This window comes from Acomys russatus, chromosome 30 (assembly GCF_903995435.1).
Source record: "Acomys russatus chromosome 30, mAcoRus1.1, whole genome shotgun sequence".
NCBI lineage: Eukaryota > Metazoa > Chordata > Mammalia > Rodentia > Muridae > Acomys > Acomys russatus.
The window spans coordinates 13947942-13966632 of record NC_067166.1 but is presented as its reverse complement, the minus strand read 5'-3'; the positions used below and the strand labels follow the sequence as shown (position 1 = coordinate 13966632).

The 18691-nt window shown below is 46.7% G+C and overlaps 1 protein-coding gene across 1 annotated transcript in view; it reads right to left on the bottom strand.

The window, feature by feature from the left end:
- The window catches only part of Serinc5 (serine incorporator 5), a 94258-nt gene extending 83974 nt beyond the window's left edge, over positions 1-10284 (bottom strand). The window contains exon 1 of the mRNA XM_051172621.1: positions 10084-10284. Coding sequence (XP_051028578.1) covers positions 10084-10110 — 27 coding nt within the window. The 5' untranslated portion in view covers positions 10111-10284. The remainder of the gene's footprint in view (positions 1-10083) is intronic.
- Between the last annotated feature and the right edge of the window lie 8407 nt (positions 10285-18691).

Sequence of the window (18691 nt, the reverse complement as noted above, 5' to 3'; positions counted from 1 at the left end):
TAAAAAGCTGAGCCAGGAGGATTGCCACAAGTTCATTACCAATGTGGCCCAACTGCAAGTAACAGGCTGTCTTAGTCACTGTTCTCTTGCTGTGTGAGGGGACATCACAACCAAGGCAACTCACATGAAAGAAGTGTTTAACTGGGGGATTGCTTGCAGTTTTAGAGGCTTAGTGCATTACCATGGGGCAAAGAGTGTGACGGCACTGGAGCAGCAGCTGAGAGCTACAACCTGGTCCATAGGCTAGGGTGACACTGGGCCTGGCTTGGTCTTCTGAAACTTCAAAGCCCAACCCCAGTGACACACTTCCTCCAACAAGGCCACACCTCCTAATTTTTCTAATCTTCTCAAATAACGCCACTTCCTAGTGAGTAAACATTCAAATATATGAGCCTACGGGGGCCATTCTTATTCAAACCACCAACATGGGCCAAGGAGGGCTATATAGTGAGGGGCGTATGTGTGTGTGTGTGTGTGTGTGTGTGTGTGTATGTGTGTATGTGTGTGTGTGTATGAAAATGTATCAACTGGATGTCCATGGCTCAGAAATACTAGTAGCTATGCCATCCTAATCACTGCCTTGCCATCGCTGACTTTTGTTTTGTTTTGTTTTGTTTTTTTAAATAATTTATTTAGTTTTATTTTATGTGTATTTATGTGAAGGTGTCAGATCCCTTGGAACTGGAATTACAGACAGTTGTGAGCTGCCATGTGGGTGCTGGGAATTGAACCCGGGTCCTTTGGAAGAGCAGGCAGTGCTCTTAACCACTGAGCTATCCCTCCAGCCCCTCGCGGACGTTTTTTAAGGGTGATTTTACTAAAACATTTGGGCAACTACTGAGTAAAGCTGATGAGACTCACAGTCTACAATTGCCCGATACGGTGGGAAATCTACTGGCAATATTTACACAGAAACATAGGTGAGGGAGAAGAAAGAGGGCAGGGGTGTGACCTTATCTCTTTAGCTCAGAGATGAGTCAGAACCTCATCTCCATTTCCTCAAAATAGTGGCTTCCCCAGCCTCCCAGCACACGTGGCCTCCCAGCACGCGTGGCACTCTGCACTGCCACAAAGACCAGCCCGGACATCACAGGATCAGCTCCCTGGGAGCTCTCTCAGCAGGATACCTGCCTGACAGCAGGGCTCAGACCCTATACAGGCATCCACTGTGTTCTGTCTGCATTTTATACGCTAAAAACATGTGAATGACTAGAAAACTAAAAGTGCCCCATACTAGTGATAAGTACAGGACTCAAATTTAATATAGCCTCAACAAAACTAGGCACAATAAAACAGGAGAGAAGTCAGAACAGTGACTCGGTTCATTATATGTAATATATAATCACATATAAAAAAGCTTTTCCTCAGCAAGACTGGACATGACTGAGACCCAGTTTCACAGCAAAATCACAGCAAAAATCACATATATTAAACAAAAATGACTGGATATATTAAATATCAAAACATATTTCTCTCTGGGTAATGTAAGTGATTGTTCATTCACAATATTTCATAATACTGTCACATAATTCAAAAGAGTATCAGTCTTGGAAAGAATAAATCTGTGCCTGGACCCCTTCCTTGGGTGGAGCATCTTTATGATGAGAACCCACGGAAGAGCAGGGGACAAGGGCTTTGTAACAGAAAGCCCTCGTCGGGGCTCTCAGCTAAGTCATGGTGCACGCTCTGCACACAAGATGCAGCGCACTGCACTAGCCACGACACACTTCTAGTGCGCTGGATAACAGGTGGCAGGTGATAGAGACAGATCTAAGCACCAGTCTGCAAGAACTCTACATATGAAGCCTACACTGAGAAAAGATTTATTCAGCTGCATGTGTCCTGAAAGCAGAGATTTAGGTTTTCCAGAAAAGAGTGGAGGGTACTCTCATGGTGTCATCAATATTTTTTGTGGCATGTAATCTATATTTTTTAATTTGTGTGTATGTCTCTCTGCACATGCATGTGCATGTATGTATGTATGTATGTATATGTGCGTGTGTGCATACATGAGTACCTGGGACAGGAGGCGCGTGGCGGGGGGGGGGGGGGGCAGAACAGCCATCTCCTCAGCCCTGTAGTTTACTTTTTAAGTAAGTCTTCATGGGCTGTCTTTATGAGTTGAAAGCTACGATCCAAAGGTAGCTCTATCACTTGCCACAAAGACTGGTTAATACCTATGGCACATCTCCCACATGGGTTCCACTTACCTGAATCTCAGGGTGCCAGAGAAGCTACCCATTAGCACACCAGGAAGAAATAACAAAAACTCACCCTCAGCTCTTATGACTCTATCCAAACGCCAATACTAGGAAACTGGGCCTGAATTCAACATGGCTTGCTGCTGCAGCAGCAGACCACATACAAACAAGCTTTCTGTGTGGAAAAGCTGAGGGCTGACAAAAGCACCCAGTGTCTACTGTAACTCATATTCCCTTTCTTAGAGCATTTGCTAAGGGATTTGCCCTTGTAAAGCTCCTCCTGTCCCCTGGGAATACACAAGTACAGGAGACCTGCTTCTCAGTTTCTGCAGCTGCAGGTTAAATCAACTAAGAACCAAAAGCACCCGTGGCCAGGTGGAGTGGTGCATGTCTATACCCCAAGCACTGACGAGGCTGAGGCAGGCAGACGAGTAGTTTAAGGCCAGCTTAGTCTACACTGAGATCCTGTCTCAAAAGCCTTAAGAGTCAGCCTTGCATCAGTCAGCCTTCAAAATCTCAACAATTGCTGGGCGGTGGTGGCACACACCTTTAACACCAGCACTCAGGAGGCAGAGGCAGGTGGATCTCTATGAGTTAAGGCCAGCCTGGTCTATAGAGCTAGTTCCAGGATAGACGAGGCTACACAAAGAAACCCTATCTCAGAAAACAAAACAACAAACAACAACAACAACAAAGCAAAAGAAAGTTCTCTCTCTCTGCTCATCATGAACTGGCTTTCCTTTTTTTGTTTGTTTGTTTTTTTAAACAGTTTACTTAATTTTATGTTGTCCATGTTTCTTCTGCATTTATGTCTGTGTGATGGTGTCAAATCCCCTAGAACCTGCAGTTATAGACATTTGTGAGCTGTCATGTGGGTGCTGGGAATTGACCCTGGGTCATCTGGAAGAACTGACCCAGTGTTCTTAACTGTTGAGCCACCTAAGCCGGGCAGTGGTAACGCACGCCTTTGATCCCAGCACTCAGGAGGAAGAGGCAGGCAGATCTCTGTGAGTTCGAGGCCAGCCTGGTCTACAGAGCTAGTTCCAGGACAGCTAGAGCTACACCGAGAAACCTTGTCTTAAAAACAAACAACAAAACAACAAAAACAGAACCTGCTGACCCCTCTCTCCAGCCCCTAGTGGCTTTTCTCCTTATAGTTCCCCTAAACCATCCAGTGTAGCAATAACATAGTCTTAGTGTGAGTCACCCAGAGATAATTAAATGCACATGGAAGGATGTGCAAAGATCACATGGAGACTGCTGCACCGAGAATGACAACGGTGAGCTGAAGGCATGGTGTTAAAAGCATTTATTTACCAGACCAGATATGCAAAAGGTTAAAAGAAAATTTATAAAAGCCAGATAGAGGGGTAAGCATCTTTCATCTCAGTACTCAGAATGCAGAGGCAGGAAGATCTCTAAGGTTAAGGCCAGCCTGGTCTACAGAACGAGTTCTAAGACAACCAGGACTACACAGAGAAATCCTGTCTCAAAAAGTTAAAAAAAAAAAAAAAGTAAAATTTATCAGAGCAAACAGACTGACACTAACACTAACACTCAAGCATGTGCATGTGTGCACACATGCAACAATAAATAAATAAACATATAACCCACAAATAAATAAATACATAAAAGAAAAATATGGCCAGAAGATGGCTCAGTGCTTGCCAGCCAAGCCTGGCAACCTGAGTTCAATATTCCAATCCAAAATAAAGGTAAAAGCTGAGCATCTGCTCCATGAAACTTTTCAGCATTTCACATGTATCACTGTGGCAGCCATGCCCCCGACACACATCATACATGAATAATAGTTAAAAACATATCCTAAAACATTTTGCAATGAGAGACAGTGATGTAGCAAGCAAATTCTCAGAGGGAGAGAGTGAGTCATGCCCTGAGGGGGATGGGCATTCTGGCATTCTGTTCTGTTTTGGGGAGTTCTGTGTTCTTACTTCATGCTCTGTGGGGGGGGGGGGGACTTGGGTGGGCATTTCACCACCTTGTTAAGTAGTGAATGCTGGAGGCCCGTCTGCATTTCTTGAGACTGGGCCCTTGGATTAGGTTCTAACTGTTTGCATCAGACATCACCTGTCACTAGGATCAGGAGTCAGAGTCTACAGGTTAAAGCGTGAGGATTTCTTCTGGTGTCCAGAAACACAACTTTTTCATGAGGAATGAGCATCTACAGATTTTAGGATAGAGACGAACCAATCCTCCGTGGTGCTACAAGGCTGGGACACTGGGTCGGTGGTGGCTTTCCCACAGATGGAAAGCAAACTCTATTATGATAAAATAGCATGACAAGGGCTCCAGCTCCGTGGGAGGACAGAACCTCCTTTGACCAGAGCCAGCCAGCAGGCAGAGCGGACTCAGACACATTACAACAGCCAACCTTTCATAACTGTTCACTCCCGAAACTGGATTTGGGCCACTACTCCCCACCCCCACCCTCCCCTTTTCTACTCCTCTCTCTGAAAAGCCAACTCTTCAGGCAGCCCACATCTGTAGTTCCAACACTTGGGAGGCTGAGGCAGGAGTGCAACCTGGGCCAGCCAGAGCTACACAGCCAGGTACCATAAATAAGCAGTTCCTTGCACAAAATGGAAGGTTTCTTTCTTTTTCTTTCTTTCTTTCTTTTTTGTGGTTTGTTTGTTTGTTTGTTTGTTTGTATAGCCTTGGCTGTCCTGGATTCACTTTGTAGACCAGGCTGGCCTCCAACTCAGAGATTCGCCTGCCTCTGCCTCCCTGAGTGCTGGAATTACAGGCATGCCCATTGCGCCTGGCTTGTTTTTGTAACAACTGTAGAATTAAAGGGTTTTGATAATTAACATAATAGACATCAGAGGTGACCTTTAGTTAGGGAAAATCTAAATGATCAAGAAATATGATCTTGGGTGGGTGCACGTCTTTAACCCCAAACTTAAGAGGCAGAGGCAGGTGGATCTCAGTGAGTTCAAGACCAACCTGGTCTACAGAGCAAGTTCCAGGACAGCCGGGGCTACATAGAGAAAACCTGTCTCAAAAAAAAAAAAAAACTGGGGAAAAAAAGAGAAATATGATCTTGCCAGCCATAGTGACATAAGCCTTTAATCCCAGTACTCCGAAGGAAGAGCCAAACTCCTTGAGTCTGAGGCTCAGGTCAGTCAGAATTGCACAGTAATATAGATAATGTCTCAAACAAACAAACAACCCATAAACCAGGCGCTGTGCCGCACACCTGCAATCTCATCGCCCTAGAAATAAAGGCAGAAAGCTCAGAAGCTTGGGGACACCCTCCAGTTGGAAGCCAGTGAGGGTTACATTAGACCCTGTCTCAAGAGAAGAGGAGGAAGGAGGGAAGGGAGAGAGTGAGGGAGGGATGGAGGGGGGGATGGGTAGGGGTGTATGTTCCTGGCTGTAAACATCTGGGCACCGCTGCCCTTGCGTGAACCAGCTGCAGAGATGGACTAAGTCTTCACTTTGTCGGCAGCGATCACAGACTGACCTTTCCACGAAGCCCTACTAATGTTGTCTTGGTTGTCTGAGCTCATCCAGAAGTGAGCCAAGCTCTCCTTACTGGAAGATGCTCACATCTGCACCAGTGAACTTTTCACACAATACACAGGCCACAGCATCAAGACAGCAAAGAGCTGCAGCTTCCCAGAGCTTCAGGAAAAGCTGCAAGACCAGCAAAGTTTGTGTATTTGGCAGAAACGAAAGTCTGTAATGCGAGTGTTTGGGACCAGGTATGAGGGAAGAAACTAAGCCTCACTCACCCTTTCCTATGGCAGCCAACAATATCTACCAAAACAGCCTAATTGCTGTGGGCTCAAAACCGCCTAGCATTCATTTCAATGTAGCCACACGTCTGTTCTGTGCTCATAAGAAACAACCGTCCAGCAGAGGCGTCAGCCACTGAAGCCTGGGCGACCAGTAGCCATAGGTCTGGATGCATCTGTCTATTGATCCATATTCTTTTTGCACTTCAGTTCCGTCACCTGTGACAAATGGGGCTGTTGTCCAGAATGATGGTCGATTTACTGTTGGTCTTTGTTTGTTTGTTTGTTTTTGTTGTTGTTGTTGTTTGTTTTTTGAGACAGGGTTTCTCTGTGCAGCCTTGGCTGTCCTGGACTTGCTTTGTAGACCAGACTGGCCTCCAACTCACAGTGATCCGCCTGCCTCTGCCTCCTCAGTGCTGGGAGTAAAGGCATGCATCACCACGCCCGGCTGATGATCGACTTATAAATCCAGACAGCATGCTGGGCACTGAAATAAATTTCGGTTATCATCATCATCGTCGTCATCATCACTGCCACCTTAATTATCATGAATGCTTACACTTGCCTGCAGGAAACACGGACGACCCTTACTCTCAAATTGTCTTGGAAAGGCTGTCTAGATTTTTTTTTTTAAGTATGCATCTCATGTCACCTCTAACAGTGTGTCACAGCTCTCTGACACCCTCAGTCCCAACCAGCCCCTGAGTCAGAAGAGCAAGGAAGCGCTCTGCTTACCCTGTCCCTTAGAGTCCCGTGTCACTGTTCTCTGACCTAGCGGGCGCTGTGTGGCCCCTCCCCTGGCATCTCGGCCTCCACTGGCATCCACTGGCAACAGCCAAGCAAATCTGAGTCTCAGAGTTGATAGAGCAACCATAAACAAGATGACTGGCAGGCTGGCCTGGTGTGGGCAGGAAATGACAAGTAAAAATGTGGAGCTGGGTGTGGTGGCACCTGGCTGGAATCTCAGAACTCAGGAGGCTGAGGCAGGAGGATCATCTTGATTTCAAGAGCAGCCTAAAGCTACAAACTCAGTTCCCAGGCAGTGTAGACTACAAAGCAAGATCTCATTTCAAGGAAATGGAAAGAGATGTTTGTGTGCTCACAGCGAACCCTGTCATTTTCATCTCTGATGTCACATGCAATCCTCACAATCACCTAATTATCACCACACCAACTCTACGGATAAAGAAAACTGAAGACAGAGAAGTGACTTTTTCAGAAGCGTACTAGCTCACCTGAATCTAAAATTTTTGCCTGTAATCTTAATCTTTTGATTTAAATATCAATTCAAATCCCAGAACTCTGAAATCTCACTGAACTTAATAACAGGCATCTCAGTGTCACAAAGGCAAAAGAAAACTGTTGGTTTCCTTGTCAAATGTTCACCTCCTGTTTCACTTCATTACACAGCACTACCCACCCACGCACACAAAAACCAAATCCTAGGCCAGGCGTGGTGGCGCACCCCTTTAATCTCAGCACTGGGAGGCAGAGGCAGGCGGATCTCTGAGTTCTAGACCAGCCTGGACTACCGATCAAATTCCAGGAAAGCCAGGACTGAGACACATCCAGAAACCACTGTGAGATTTGTGGCTGGAACAGCGCCCAGCGTGGTGCTTGTAGAGAAGAGGGGGAGGGGGAGGGGCTGCAGAACGGCTGACATCTCTTCAAACTATGTTTTTGCTTATTTCATTCAAGACCCTCCAGAAAATTCGTAAGTAACTATATGAATCGGTGAAACTCTAGATATTGTAAGTGATGCAGCTGCTCATCACGAGCTCACCGTAACGTCTCCAATTTGGAGATTTTTTCATTAGCCATTCTGGAACCTGTGGGGTATGATGTTACCTCAAAGTGAGCTCACTCAGGAATGCACCCAGCTACGCAAGTGATGACAGGTCTTTCCAAACTGAATATGCATAAGGCTCTTGAATAAAATGGCCTGCTCTCCAGTGGGGGCAGACAACAACCAAGTGGGGGTCCCCCCCCCCCGCCCCTCCTTTCTTAACTCCTGATCTCTCCGGTCATGCCCACGGACTGGTACACTCACCGTGTGGTACTACAGGCTGACAATCTCCAATCATATCTGGCCCAGCGAGTTCTCTCCCCTGCTCTAAGACAGTCCAGCCCCGGTACCCTCTCCACCACGTCTCAATTCTAGAAGCATCTTAAGACAAGTTTCTCCCAAGGCTGCTTTACTACCCAGCCTTGTCACAAGATTGCTGGATTTCTTGCTGTTGTTTATGTGCTTATGGAATGCCCTTATACTAATGTACACACACAGGTCCCGGCCAGCAGAGAAGCTGGGCTTCTTACAATATATCCTCCTCCAAGCATTTAGCAGGTGCTTGTAAGACAATATGGATACAACTGGCAGACTTAGCTTCTGGTAATGGTGTGGTTTGACGGGTTCATTTTGGGACAGTGCTAGGGGCTGACCCCAGCCAAGTGCATGCCCGGCAAGCACTCTGACCTTTAGCTATAACCCCACACCCTCACATAACTACATCAAATCACGGTGTGCGTGGCTGCTCACTACACTGAAACCTACCACGGGGAGGCCTTCAGCAGCACTGAGAAAGCAGAAGTTATTATCCTGTGGGGAACAGCCAGGACTTGGTTCTTTCCAACGTCCTAAGAAGGGGAATTTAGAAACAAGTCATAAATCCTGGTAAAATACCATTCATACCAATATTTTTTTTTTTTTAAACTCACTTAGGTACTAACGGTAATTTTCAGAGCCTGAAATCAGGCACCTGTCCTGAACCAGCTTCAAAGGGCTTCCAAGGGAACAGAAGGGCAGATGGCCCCAAATATATGCAATTACTATACAAGGAGGGGTGTGGGATTAAATTGAAAAATACAACAAAAGAACAAGAATAACGATTTGGAGGTGCTGTTTGATGATAAAGCCCTTGCCTGGCATACACAGGCACAAGACCCTATGTTCCTTCCATTCCAGCACCGCATTAAAAAAAAAGAGTGAATTTGCAATATTTTGAAAATAATCTTTTCTGGCCCCTCTTGGTCTCAAAAGCCTGGATGGGGCACATTCCTTCACCTTTTCCTTTCCTAATACTGGAGGGCCGGGGTGTCATTTCACCTCAAATCAAAAAGCCTCAATTTCCTCATCTCTGAAAATGCCAGCTTGACTGAACCCCAAGCACAGTATTAGACCTCAGAAACCAAGATGACTCCACATGGCCACCTCAAAGAGGTGGATTACTGGCCACTAAAACCGGCGCGTCCAGAGACACAGCTTAGCCCCTACAGCATTTACAGCTGGCCTCCATTGTCCTAATGCTCAAAGTAAACAAGACCCGTCGGGCACTCGAATGCCCACTCACCGCGATCAGATTCCAGTTTTTGTTTTTAATAACCCATTAAAACCGAACAAAAAGACAAAATCGGATGGCTTCCCCAAGTTCGCTGTTGTTTTTCTAACCCTGCGGGAAGAAGGGAAATTAGCATTAAAGGGCTAAAACCTAATAATTCTCTCCTGTTAGGAGACGCCTTTGGCTTGGATGTCGTGAATTTTAACTGGCAAGATTACAAAACAGGTTCCACCAGGATGAGTTTCAAAGAAGGGAATGAAGGCTCGTGCCCAATCAGGTTTGGGTAGGGTCTGGTCGGTAAACCCAGGAAGCAGAGCCAAGCCCTTCCCTGAGCCCAGACTTGTGCCCGGGAGTTTGCAAATCGGGTTTCTAGACGTTCTCACGAGTACAGAGCCCACGTTCTAGACTTGGAGATGCCAAACGCGCCCTGCCTGGTCCGACAAGCTGTGTTCAGGGTATGAAAACAGAGATCTTGCCCAACGCCACGTTTTTCCTGGGTTCATCCCACAGGCAGTGCAGTGGCAGGACAGCAGCAGAGCTCAGCGTCACTCGAGGTTCCCGCAGGAGGTGACACGTCCCGGGAACCGATGGAATCCTCAACTCCAGACCCCGCTCGCCCCGCCAGCCCGGAATCCTGGAGGCCGGACGCCGAGGTCACCAGGGTTGCCTCTCGGGCTTCCCCGCGTCCCTTCCCGCCCACGGGGTTTCCTAAACCCCAGCCCGGCGTGCGGCTCGCGGCCGCGTCCACCGTTCTGACAACCCGCGCGGCAGCCCGCCCGCCTCGCTCACCTGGCCAGCACAGCACCGGGCAGACATCGCCGCGGCCGACGACCTCGGGGACGCTGCCCGCTGGACCCGCCACTCAGGCCCTCTCGACTCGGTCGGTCCGCGAGCGCGCGCCTGCGAAGATGGTCTCGCCTGCAAGCTGGGAGCCCAGCAAGCCTCAGCTGAGAGCTGCGTACAGTGGCCTGAAAACAACCGCCGCCAAGCCCCGCCCCGCGCCACAGGCCCCGCCCCGGGACCGCCCTCGCTTGTAGAGCCCGCCCATGTCCTAGGCCCCGCCCCCTGCATCGGCCCTCATCTAGAGCCCCGCCCCTTTCCTTGCTGCTCAGAGGGCTTCTTCCTCCCTGGCACTTCCGCGCCCGGGTTAAGCTGTGGGAATGCGGGTCTTTCGAGGCCCCGGGTTGTACCGACCCGCTGGGTTTTCGCGGCGCCCGGTTCCGGTGAACTAGAACCGTTTGCCTTCGCTAATTAAACCCAGAGCCCTAGTGAAAGACTCCCTCTCGACCTGCCCTGCGCTGGTCCCACCACGAGGTCGCCTCGGTCCGCACTGGCATCTACCAGAAGTTCCGGAAGCCCCTTTTGCTTCCCATCGCCCTCACCTGCCAGGTCCACCCATCCTCACATTCCCAGACGCCTGGCTGGTGCACGTGCTGGTTCTGCGGAACGCTGGGGCCTCTGGTTAGAGCGCCGCCCCAGTAGCCAGGGACTCGGTTGGGGTCCCTGTTTTCCTCTCACCTGACCCACTCTGAAAGGATTCTAACAATTGCTTGTTGGAAGCCAAGGGAGCACCAAGTTTTTCTCACTCTTCACAGCCACTTCAAGTGTAAAGCTATTTCTGTTAGTGTGAATTTTACACTAATACCTTTTTTTTTTTTTTACTGAAATAGTATTTCAGATAAACATTACCCATTTGAGGAAAGTCATAGTGGAAAGCCAGAGCAGGTTGAATAGCTTGCCATAAAGTCTCAGGAAGTGAAAAGACAAAGCTGGCTGGGACTCCTCAAGCACAGAACCCAGGGACTTGACCTTTCGCTGGAGAGAGCCCAGAGTATCTTGGGAAGTTTGGGAGGTAGAAACTGAAGGAAAGGAGCTTTTTTTGGCTATCAGTGCTTGAGGTACGACCAGCGCTGAGTCGTCAGCGTCTTTGATCCAGGAGTCTAGAGTAACATATGTTAGAGTCCGAGGATTTGGGAAATAATCCCCTATGAAAACCAAGCTCGAGCCAGCAAAAAATATCTTCATTCAAAAGTTGGTATATCAGGGAGACGGCTGGGTTAGGGATCCAAATCGTAACAAACTGAGGGCAGAAAAAACAAAACAAACAAACAAAAAACCACCCAAAAGTTAATAAAGCAAAAACAACCACAGATTAGGCAGGATAGGGGCATCCAATCAGGTACACGCACACGTTGTATCATGTGTTCCACACCGTATTTCACATCTGGCATCTTAATGGGTTACACCTAGTATCTTTTTTTTTTTTTTTCTGGGTTTGGGTTTTTGGCTTTATTTTTGTTTTTCAAGACAGGGTTTCTCTGTGTAGCCTTGGCTGTCCTGGACTCGCTGTGTAGACCAAGATTGCGTCAAGCTCACAGAGGTACCTCACTTTCCTGAGTGCTGGATAAACCTGGTATCTTAAATACACCTGGTATCTTAGGTGAGTTTCTATGTCAAGTATCTTAGGTGGCTTTCTTGATAGCTTGGCCTGGATTGAGGCCAGCCAATCAGAGTCCATTCAGTCTCAGTCCCAGCTGGGTGCTAACCAACAAAAGCATAGAGTGAGATATTGTGGCTTAGACGCGTCTGGAACATTTGACCCTGAAGATGTTTCTGAGAGTTTAGCTTAGTACAAAATGGAGACTATATACAAAAGATGCAATCTCTGTAGCTATACACAAGGGAGCAGGCCCTACTTGGAGGCAAGAAAAGTTATAAAGACAGTAGCTGTAACTAAAAGGAAAGGGGTGTGGGAGATAGTAAACCAAATCAAGCCAGCACAGCAACTTGCTGGGTGGCAGCCTGTGACTCAGAGCCAGGACCTCCTTGGGGCTTTAGAGTGAGCTTCATTGTCTGCCGCAGGGAGGTCACCTGACTTAGAACTTCAACTTCAGCCCCTGGGGAACCGGTTGGACATCCAGAGTTTCCAGTCTTTGTTGAAACCGCCAAACGGGTGTTGGGGCGGGGGACAGGGTGCAAAATGTACAAAGCTTTGAGCCAGTACTTCTCTGCTGCTTTGAGGATCCTCCCCAAATACCACTGTGTTACGATCAGGGGGGCCGTCAGGGTCCTAGAGAGAGCTTTCATCTCCATGATCTGGAGACCCGGCTGGGATTGGAGCTGAATGGTAGATACTTCCCAGAATGCATGAGTCCCTTCCCCAACATGCCAACAATAGCAAATAGTTTGTGGACGCGTCAGATGCGCCCCAAGATACCCAAGAACCTTAACAGACGCTTGAGCTTCCAGAGCCAGGAAGTTGCAAATTCCAACTTCGCTCAGAACAGGCTGGATAATGTGACCTCTTTGAAGCTCTGACTTCCCCATCACTTGTATTAATGAACATGTTTAAATGAAATGGGGGAAAAATTGTGATTTTTCTCTTTTAGCCCCAGCCCCTTCAAGAGCTTTGTAGACTAGTGAAAACACCATGCCATATAGAGCCAGCTTTACCAATAATACAGAAAGGAAAAAACAAAACAAAACAAAACAAAAACAAAAAAACTCTCAGCAACAGAGAGGAGCCATGTAGTGGTCTGGAGTCCAAGTCTCTGAAGAACCCTTAGTCAAGACGCCTCCATAGAGCCTATGGAGTCTGAGAGCCACACAGCACTTGCCTAGCATACAGGAAGGCCTGGGTGGAGCATCCCTGTGGCCGCTGACTTTTTGAAGGCCTTCATGAAACTCAAGGAACCCAAAGCCCAGAGCACCAGCTGCACATTCAGAGCATTTGTTTCTGTCATCCATGCCAAGCCCAGGAAAAATACATACTAATGTATTGCCAGGACTAGCTCAGACAGCCAAAGGTCAAGGCCAATTCTCTAGCCAAGGTGGGATGCAACTCTGGCTCCACATCCAGTGTAATTCTAACTCCAGCTCAAACTCCCAAGGGTACCGAGCTCCTACAGTCTCCTTAGTGTGGACCTCCACGCTGAAGCACCTGGCTGGCCCCTGGATTGCCTTTGGCTTGCTTGCTACTTGTACAAAGAAATGTTACACATTATTTGCCAGCAAGGACAGAGAGAGAAAGAGAGAGAGAGAGAGAGAGAGAGAGAGAGACAGAGAGAGAGAGAGAGACAGAGAGAGAGAGAGAGAGACAGAGACAGAGAGAGAGAGAGAGAGAGAGAGAGAGAGAGAGAGAGAGAGAGAGAGAGAGTCTGCGTGCACTCTTCCTCAATAGTGGGTCAAAGATCCCAAATGATTGTGGCCAGGCCTGGAGGTTTCCTCACCTCCTCACTCTGAGGACTTGTCCATTTAGACACAACCTTTATATTTATGGCTCACTAACAAGAGTAGAGGTACTGTCAGGAGACCAACAGAAACAGTAGCACCTTCATTTTTTTTTTTAAGTAGTCTGCATAGTTTCTGAAGGGAGACATGGTGTTCCTAACTTGAAGGTCATTATACAGTCAGGCCCTTTTGATGTGGCTTTTTCAGGGACAAGCAGTAACAGATCTATTTTAGTAAGGTTGTAGTTCTTGGCAGATCAGGTAAAATAAGTCTCCCCACAAAAATGTTCTTAAATTAACTAAACTGGCTTTAGTTTATACAATATAATTATATATGCACAATATAAAATTATAAATAAGTAGCTTGTAATTTGTTTTTTTCCCAGTCTTGAATTTGAATCTCTTTTTTTGATAGTGGCAAACATTTTTAAATACCACATACTAAACTGAAAGTAGTGATTGTGTGTGTTTTATTAAAGACAAAGTGTAAAATCATAAACATTGACTTTTTTTTGAGACATGGCCTCACGAGGTAGACCAGGCTGGCCTCAAGCTCATAGAAAGCCACCAGAATGTCCTCAGTCCTGGAATTAGAGGCGTCTGCCTCAGTTCTAGGTAATGACCTCTTTTCAAAAACTTTTCCTAAGCTTAGGAATTTTCATTAAAAACTTTGTTTCCACTTCAAGAATTGATTAAAAGCAAATTTTGTTGTTTTTTGCTGTTGTCGGTGTGCGGGATTGAACCCTGGGCCTGGTTCATTTTCGGGGACTACTCTGTCACATCCCCTCCTCTGAACTTTAAATATTACAATTATTTTTTTCTGATCTTCCTGTTTAAAGTCTTTTAGGACCTGTGTTGGTTGATATTTGTCAACTTGGCATAAACCTAAACATATCTGGGATGAGGGAATCTTTTTTTTTTAAGATTTTTATTTATTTATTTATTATGCACATAGTGTTTTCTTCCTGTATGTGTGCCTGTACACAAGAAGAGGGCACCTGATCTCATTAGATGGTCATGAGCCACCATGTGGTTGCCGGGAATTGAACTCAAGACCTCTGGAAGAGCAGACAGAGCTCTTAACCCTTGAGCTATCTCTCCAGCCCCAGGATGAGGGAATTTTAATTGAGAAAAACACTTCATCATATTGGCTTGTGATAGCCAGGCATGGTGCATGCCTTTAATCCCAGCACTTGGGAGGCAGAGGTAGGTGGGTCTCTGTGGGTTCAAGGCCAACCTGGTCTATAAAGGGAGTCCAGGACAGCCAGAGCTCTGTGCAAAAGATGATAAGCCCTGTCTCCAAAAAACCAAAAACCCAAAAGCCAATCTGTGGGGATATTTTCTTCTTTGGTGATGGATAAAGGAGGAGCCATCTCATTGTGGGCAGTGCTAACCTGGGCAAATGGTCCTGAATTCTATGACAAAGCAGGCTGAGCACGCCATGGGGAACAAGCAGTAGGAACTGTCCCCCATGACTTGTGCTTCACTTGCTGCCTCCCAAGTTCCTTCCTGGAGTCCCTACTCTGTCTTCTCTGGGGATGAAGTGTAAGGTAAGAGTTGTAAAATGAAATAAATCCTTTCCTCCAGAAGATGCTTTTGGTCGTGGTGTTTTATCACAGCAACAGAGAAGCAAACAAAAACTGAAATGGGTACCAGAGTGCAGCTACAGTGACAGACTTGACCGTGTTGTTTGGGAAGATTATGAAGAACTTTGGAACTTTGGACTGGAAAAGACATTGAATAGTTGTGGGCTCCTTTCTCCCAGAGGCTGGGCTGAGAATCTGGTCACAGAGATTTCTTCAGCCTTCTGGAGGCTAGCTGAAGAAGGCTCAGTCCTGAGAAACCGTCACAAAGAAGGCCTTCTGGGCAGGGAGGGGGCGCAAGGCAGCCAAGCTCAGCTGGGGTTGAGACAATAGAAATCTGCGTCCCGTCCAGAGGGGGAAGGGAGCCTCTGGCTTGTGAAAGGCCAGACTGCACTTGATTAAAATAAAGACAATCAAAAGTCAAAGAAGTTGATTTTAATTCACTAAGCTTAATACTAAAGACAAGGACAGAGAGCTATGGGGGAGAAATGGGGAGTGCACCCCAAATCTTCCAACCTCTAGGTTTTTAAACTAAGGGTACTTGAATAGCAGGAGACACTCCCAGGCCAGCTTCCTGGGGCTTGTCTCCAGGGCACCTTTGATATGTTTTTCTTTAAAGAGCCAGCTTTTGACACCTTTTGTGTGGGTTAGGGTCTGCAAGGAATTATCTTTTTAACACATTTGGGTCTGGTGGGTTGTTATCAGCTGGGGGGGTCCGCTCACCTAAATCCCAGCAAGGGAGGGAGGGAGGGAGGGAGGGTCTCCTCCACCTGCAGACAAGGGCCCACAAATAGAACTTAATGAGCTATTGGGAGTTTGAAGAGGAACTGATGCTGAGAGCAGTACAGATGATGGAGGCCTGGCTTGTGACATTTTAGAGGGAAATTTGAGAGTTCTTCTAAGACTATATCGGGGACATTTGGTAATTTGAATTGAGAGCCTGTGGTTCCAGTCAGCTGAGGCTGAAGAATTGACTGTAATTGAGAATCCTGAACCAGCCTGTGGTGGTGGCACATGCCTTTAGTTCCAGCACTCGGGAGGCAGAGACAGCTGGATCTCTGTGAGTTCAAGGCCAGCCAGGGTTGCCACTTGAAGTAATTGATATCAGTCAGCTGGGGCCAAAGAATGAACTACAATTAGGAGACCAGCATCATTAAGACAAAATCTGGGGTCTGGAGGGGCTATACCTGGTGATGGCAGCTAAATGTAGTAATGTGTAAGAGTCTTCCAGTTGGTACAGGTTTTGAAGGCATGAAAGCGATACAGGGAGCAGCTGAGCTTTGGCACTGTGGGAGGGAGATGCAGCCTCAGTAGAAGTAAAAGCCACAGGACTGAAGGGGTCATGGCGGGAAATTGAGGCTTTGGCAACATGTGGCAGGGTCAGAGTCCCTCAGGAGAGGCTTCAGCTAAGGGTGCAGCCCAGTTAGAGTGGAGACCCCAGCTCTGGTACTGGTACTAGTACTGGTACTGGTACTAGTGGCACCAGTACCATGGAATGACCACCAAGGGACAGCAGCAGGTCTGGAAAGCTGTGGGTGGCAGAGCCAGAAAGATGGCACTGTTCCCAGCCTTGTGGAGACTGTGAGTCACAGAAGTCTGACACTGAGATTGATACTGCTGGACTTTGATCTAATTGCTACAGTGCCCTGGCCATTCTTTCTTTCTTTCCTTTTGCTTGTTTGTTTGTTTGTTTTGGTTTTGGTTTTTTTGTTCTGTTTTGGTTTGGTTTGGTTGGTTGTTTGTTTTTGAGACAAGTTTTCTCTGTATAGCCCCAGATGTCCTGGACTCTGTAGACCACGCTGGCCTTCCGAGTGCTAGGATTACAGGTGTTCACCACCACTCCCAGCCAAAATATGTAACTTTTATTTTATGGGAGCCCACAGTTAAGAAAATGTTAGAGAGACGTTGGTTATTTGGATATTCAGAGAGATTGGATATTTTAAAGAGACTGAACTCTTTTAAAGTGTTAGAATTTTCAAAGGCTGTGGGATTTCTAAATGTAATATTAACATGACATCCTTGGAACAAATAAGATGGAAAAAGTTGTAGTTGAACAGTGACACATTTGTGTGTCAGGTTAACAAGGGGTCAGTGTGCTAGCTGTTGTTGTTGTTGCTGTTGTTGTTGTTGTCACCTTGAAACAAGCCAGAGTCATTTCCGAAGAAAGAACCTCAACTGAGAAAATACCTTCATCAGACTGGGCTGTATGAAAACCGGTAAAACAGTCTCTCGGTTGACGATGATCTGGGAAGGGCCCAGATCATTGGAGGGAGTGCTCCAGGTAGTCCTGACTTGTATAAGAAAGCAGGCTGAGCAAGCCAGTAAATACCATACCTCCATGGCCAGCTTCCTGCCTTGAGTGCCTGCCCTAACTTCCCTCAGTGATGGAGTGTAAGACTGAGACCTCCAGAGAGATCTCTAGTCTCTACCCAGAGTCCCCAGAGAGAAACGGAGTCCGATGTCGATGCAACACACACAGGAGTTTGATTGAGTCGATGCACCTCAAGGTCTGACAAGCTCTCTCAAGCTGCAGACCTCAAAAAGCAGGCGCAAGTGCTTTTTATATCTTTTGCAAAAGCAGAGTTTAGCAGGCTAGCTGGGAGGGGTAAGTACATTCCAGGGGTAGGGGTGGTGGAATATTTTTAGATACAGCTGGACCCTCAGCACAGCCTGGCTGGCCTTGAGTCAAGCTGGACCCTAAAAAGGGGCCAAAGAACTACAGGACACACATAATGATTTAATATTGATACCTTGGCTCAATATTGATATTACTTCCTGGACCCTCTAGGAGTGTGATAGATTTAAAAAAAAAAAAAACAAAACACCTTCTTTCCTAAGTTGCTGTTGGCCATGGTGTTTTATCACAGCAATAAAAACCTTAAGTAAGGACTTAATTAGTGGTTGGAGTTTAATATTGGCTAAAGACAAACAACAGCCAGGTATGGTGGCACACACCTTTCCTCCCTGCACTCAGGAAGCAGAAGCCAATGGATCTCTTGAGTGTTTGAGACCAGTCTGGTTTATACAGAAAGTTCCAGGAGAGCCAGAGCTACGTAGTGAGACCTTGTCTTTAAAAAAAAAGAAAGAAAGAAAGAAGAGAAAGAAAACAAACAAACCAAGTCATTTACAAATGCACTCACTCAGCACAGCATCTGCCTGTAATTCCAGTATTTACGAAGTAGAAGCAGGAGATCATGAATTGGGCATTAAAATGGGCGGCATAGGAAGTTTTAGACCACACTTGGCTAAATAGACTCTTTCACTAATTAACAATTTTAACAATTAACTGAATAGAGATCCACCTGCCTCTGCTGGTTTTAAAGGCGTGTACACTACACCTAGCCACCTCCATACTTTCAAATAATATCCATCTGCTGTTTTTCCTAAGCTATTCATTGTACTTACTGTTTGGTGTCTTGATGGTCCATGTGGCATGACCTCTTAACACGGGGAGTGCCAACCTACCTGTTCCCTTGCCAATCTAAGTAGATGATAGTTTTCATCATGTTAACAGCCAACACCTACATAATTATGACTCGTTAAAACACTCATTATAACAGCCACATAGTGGATGCAGATACGATT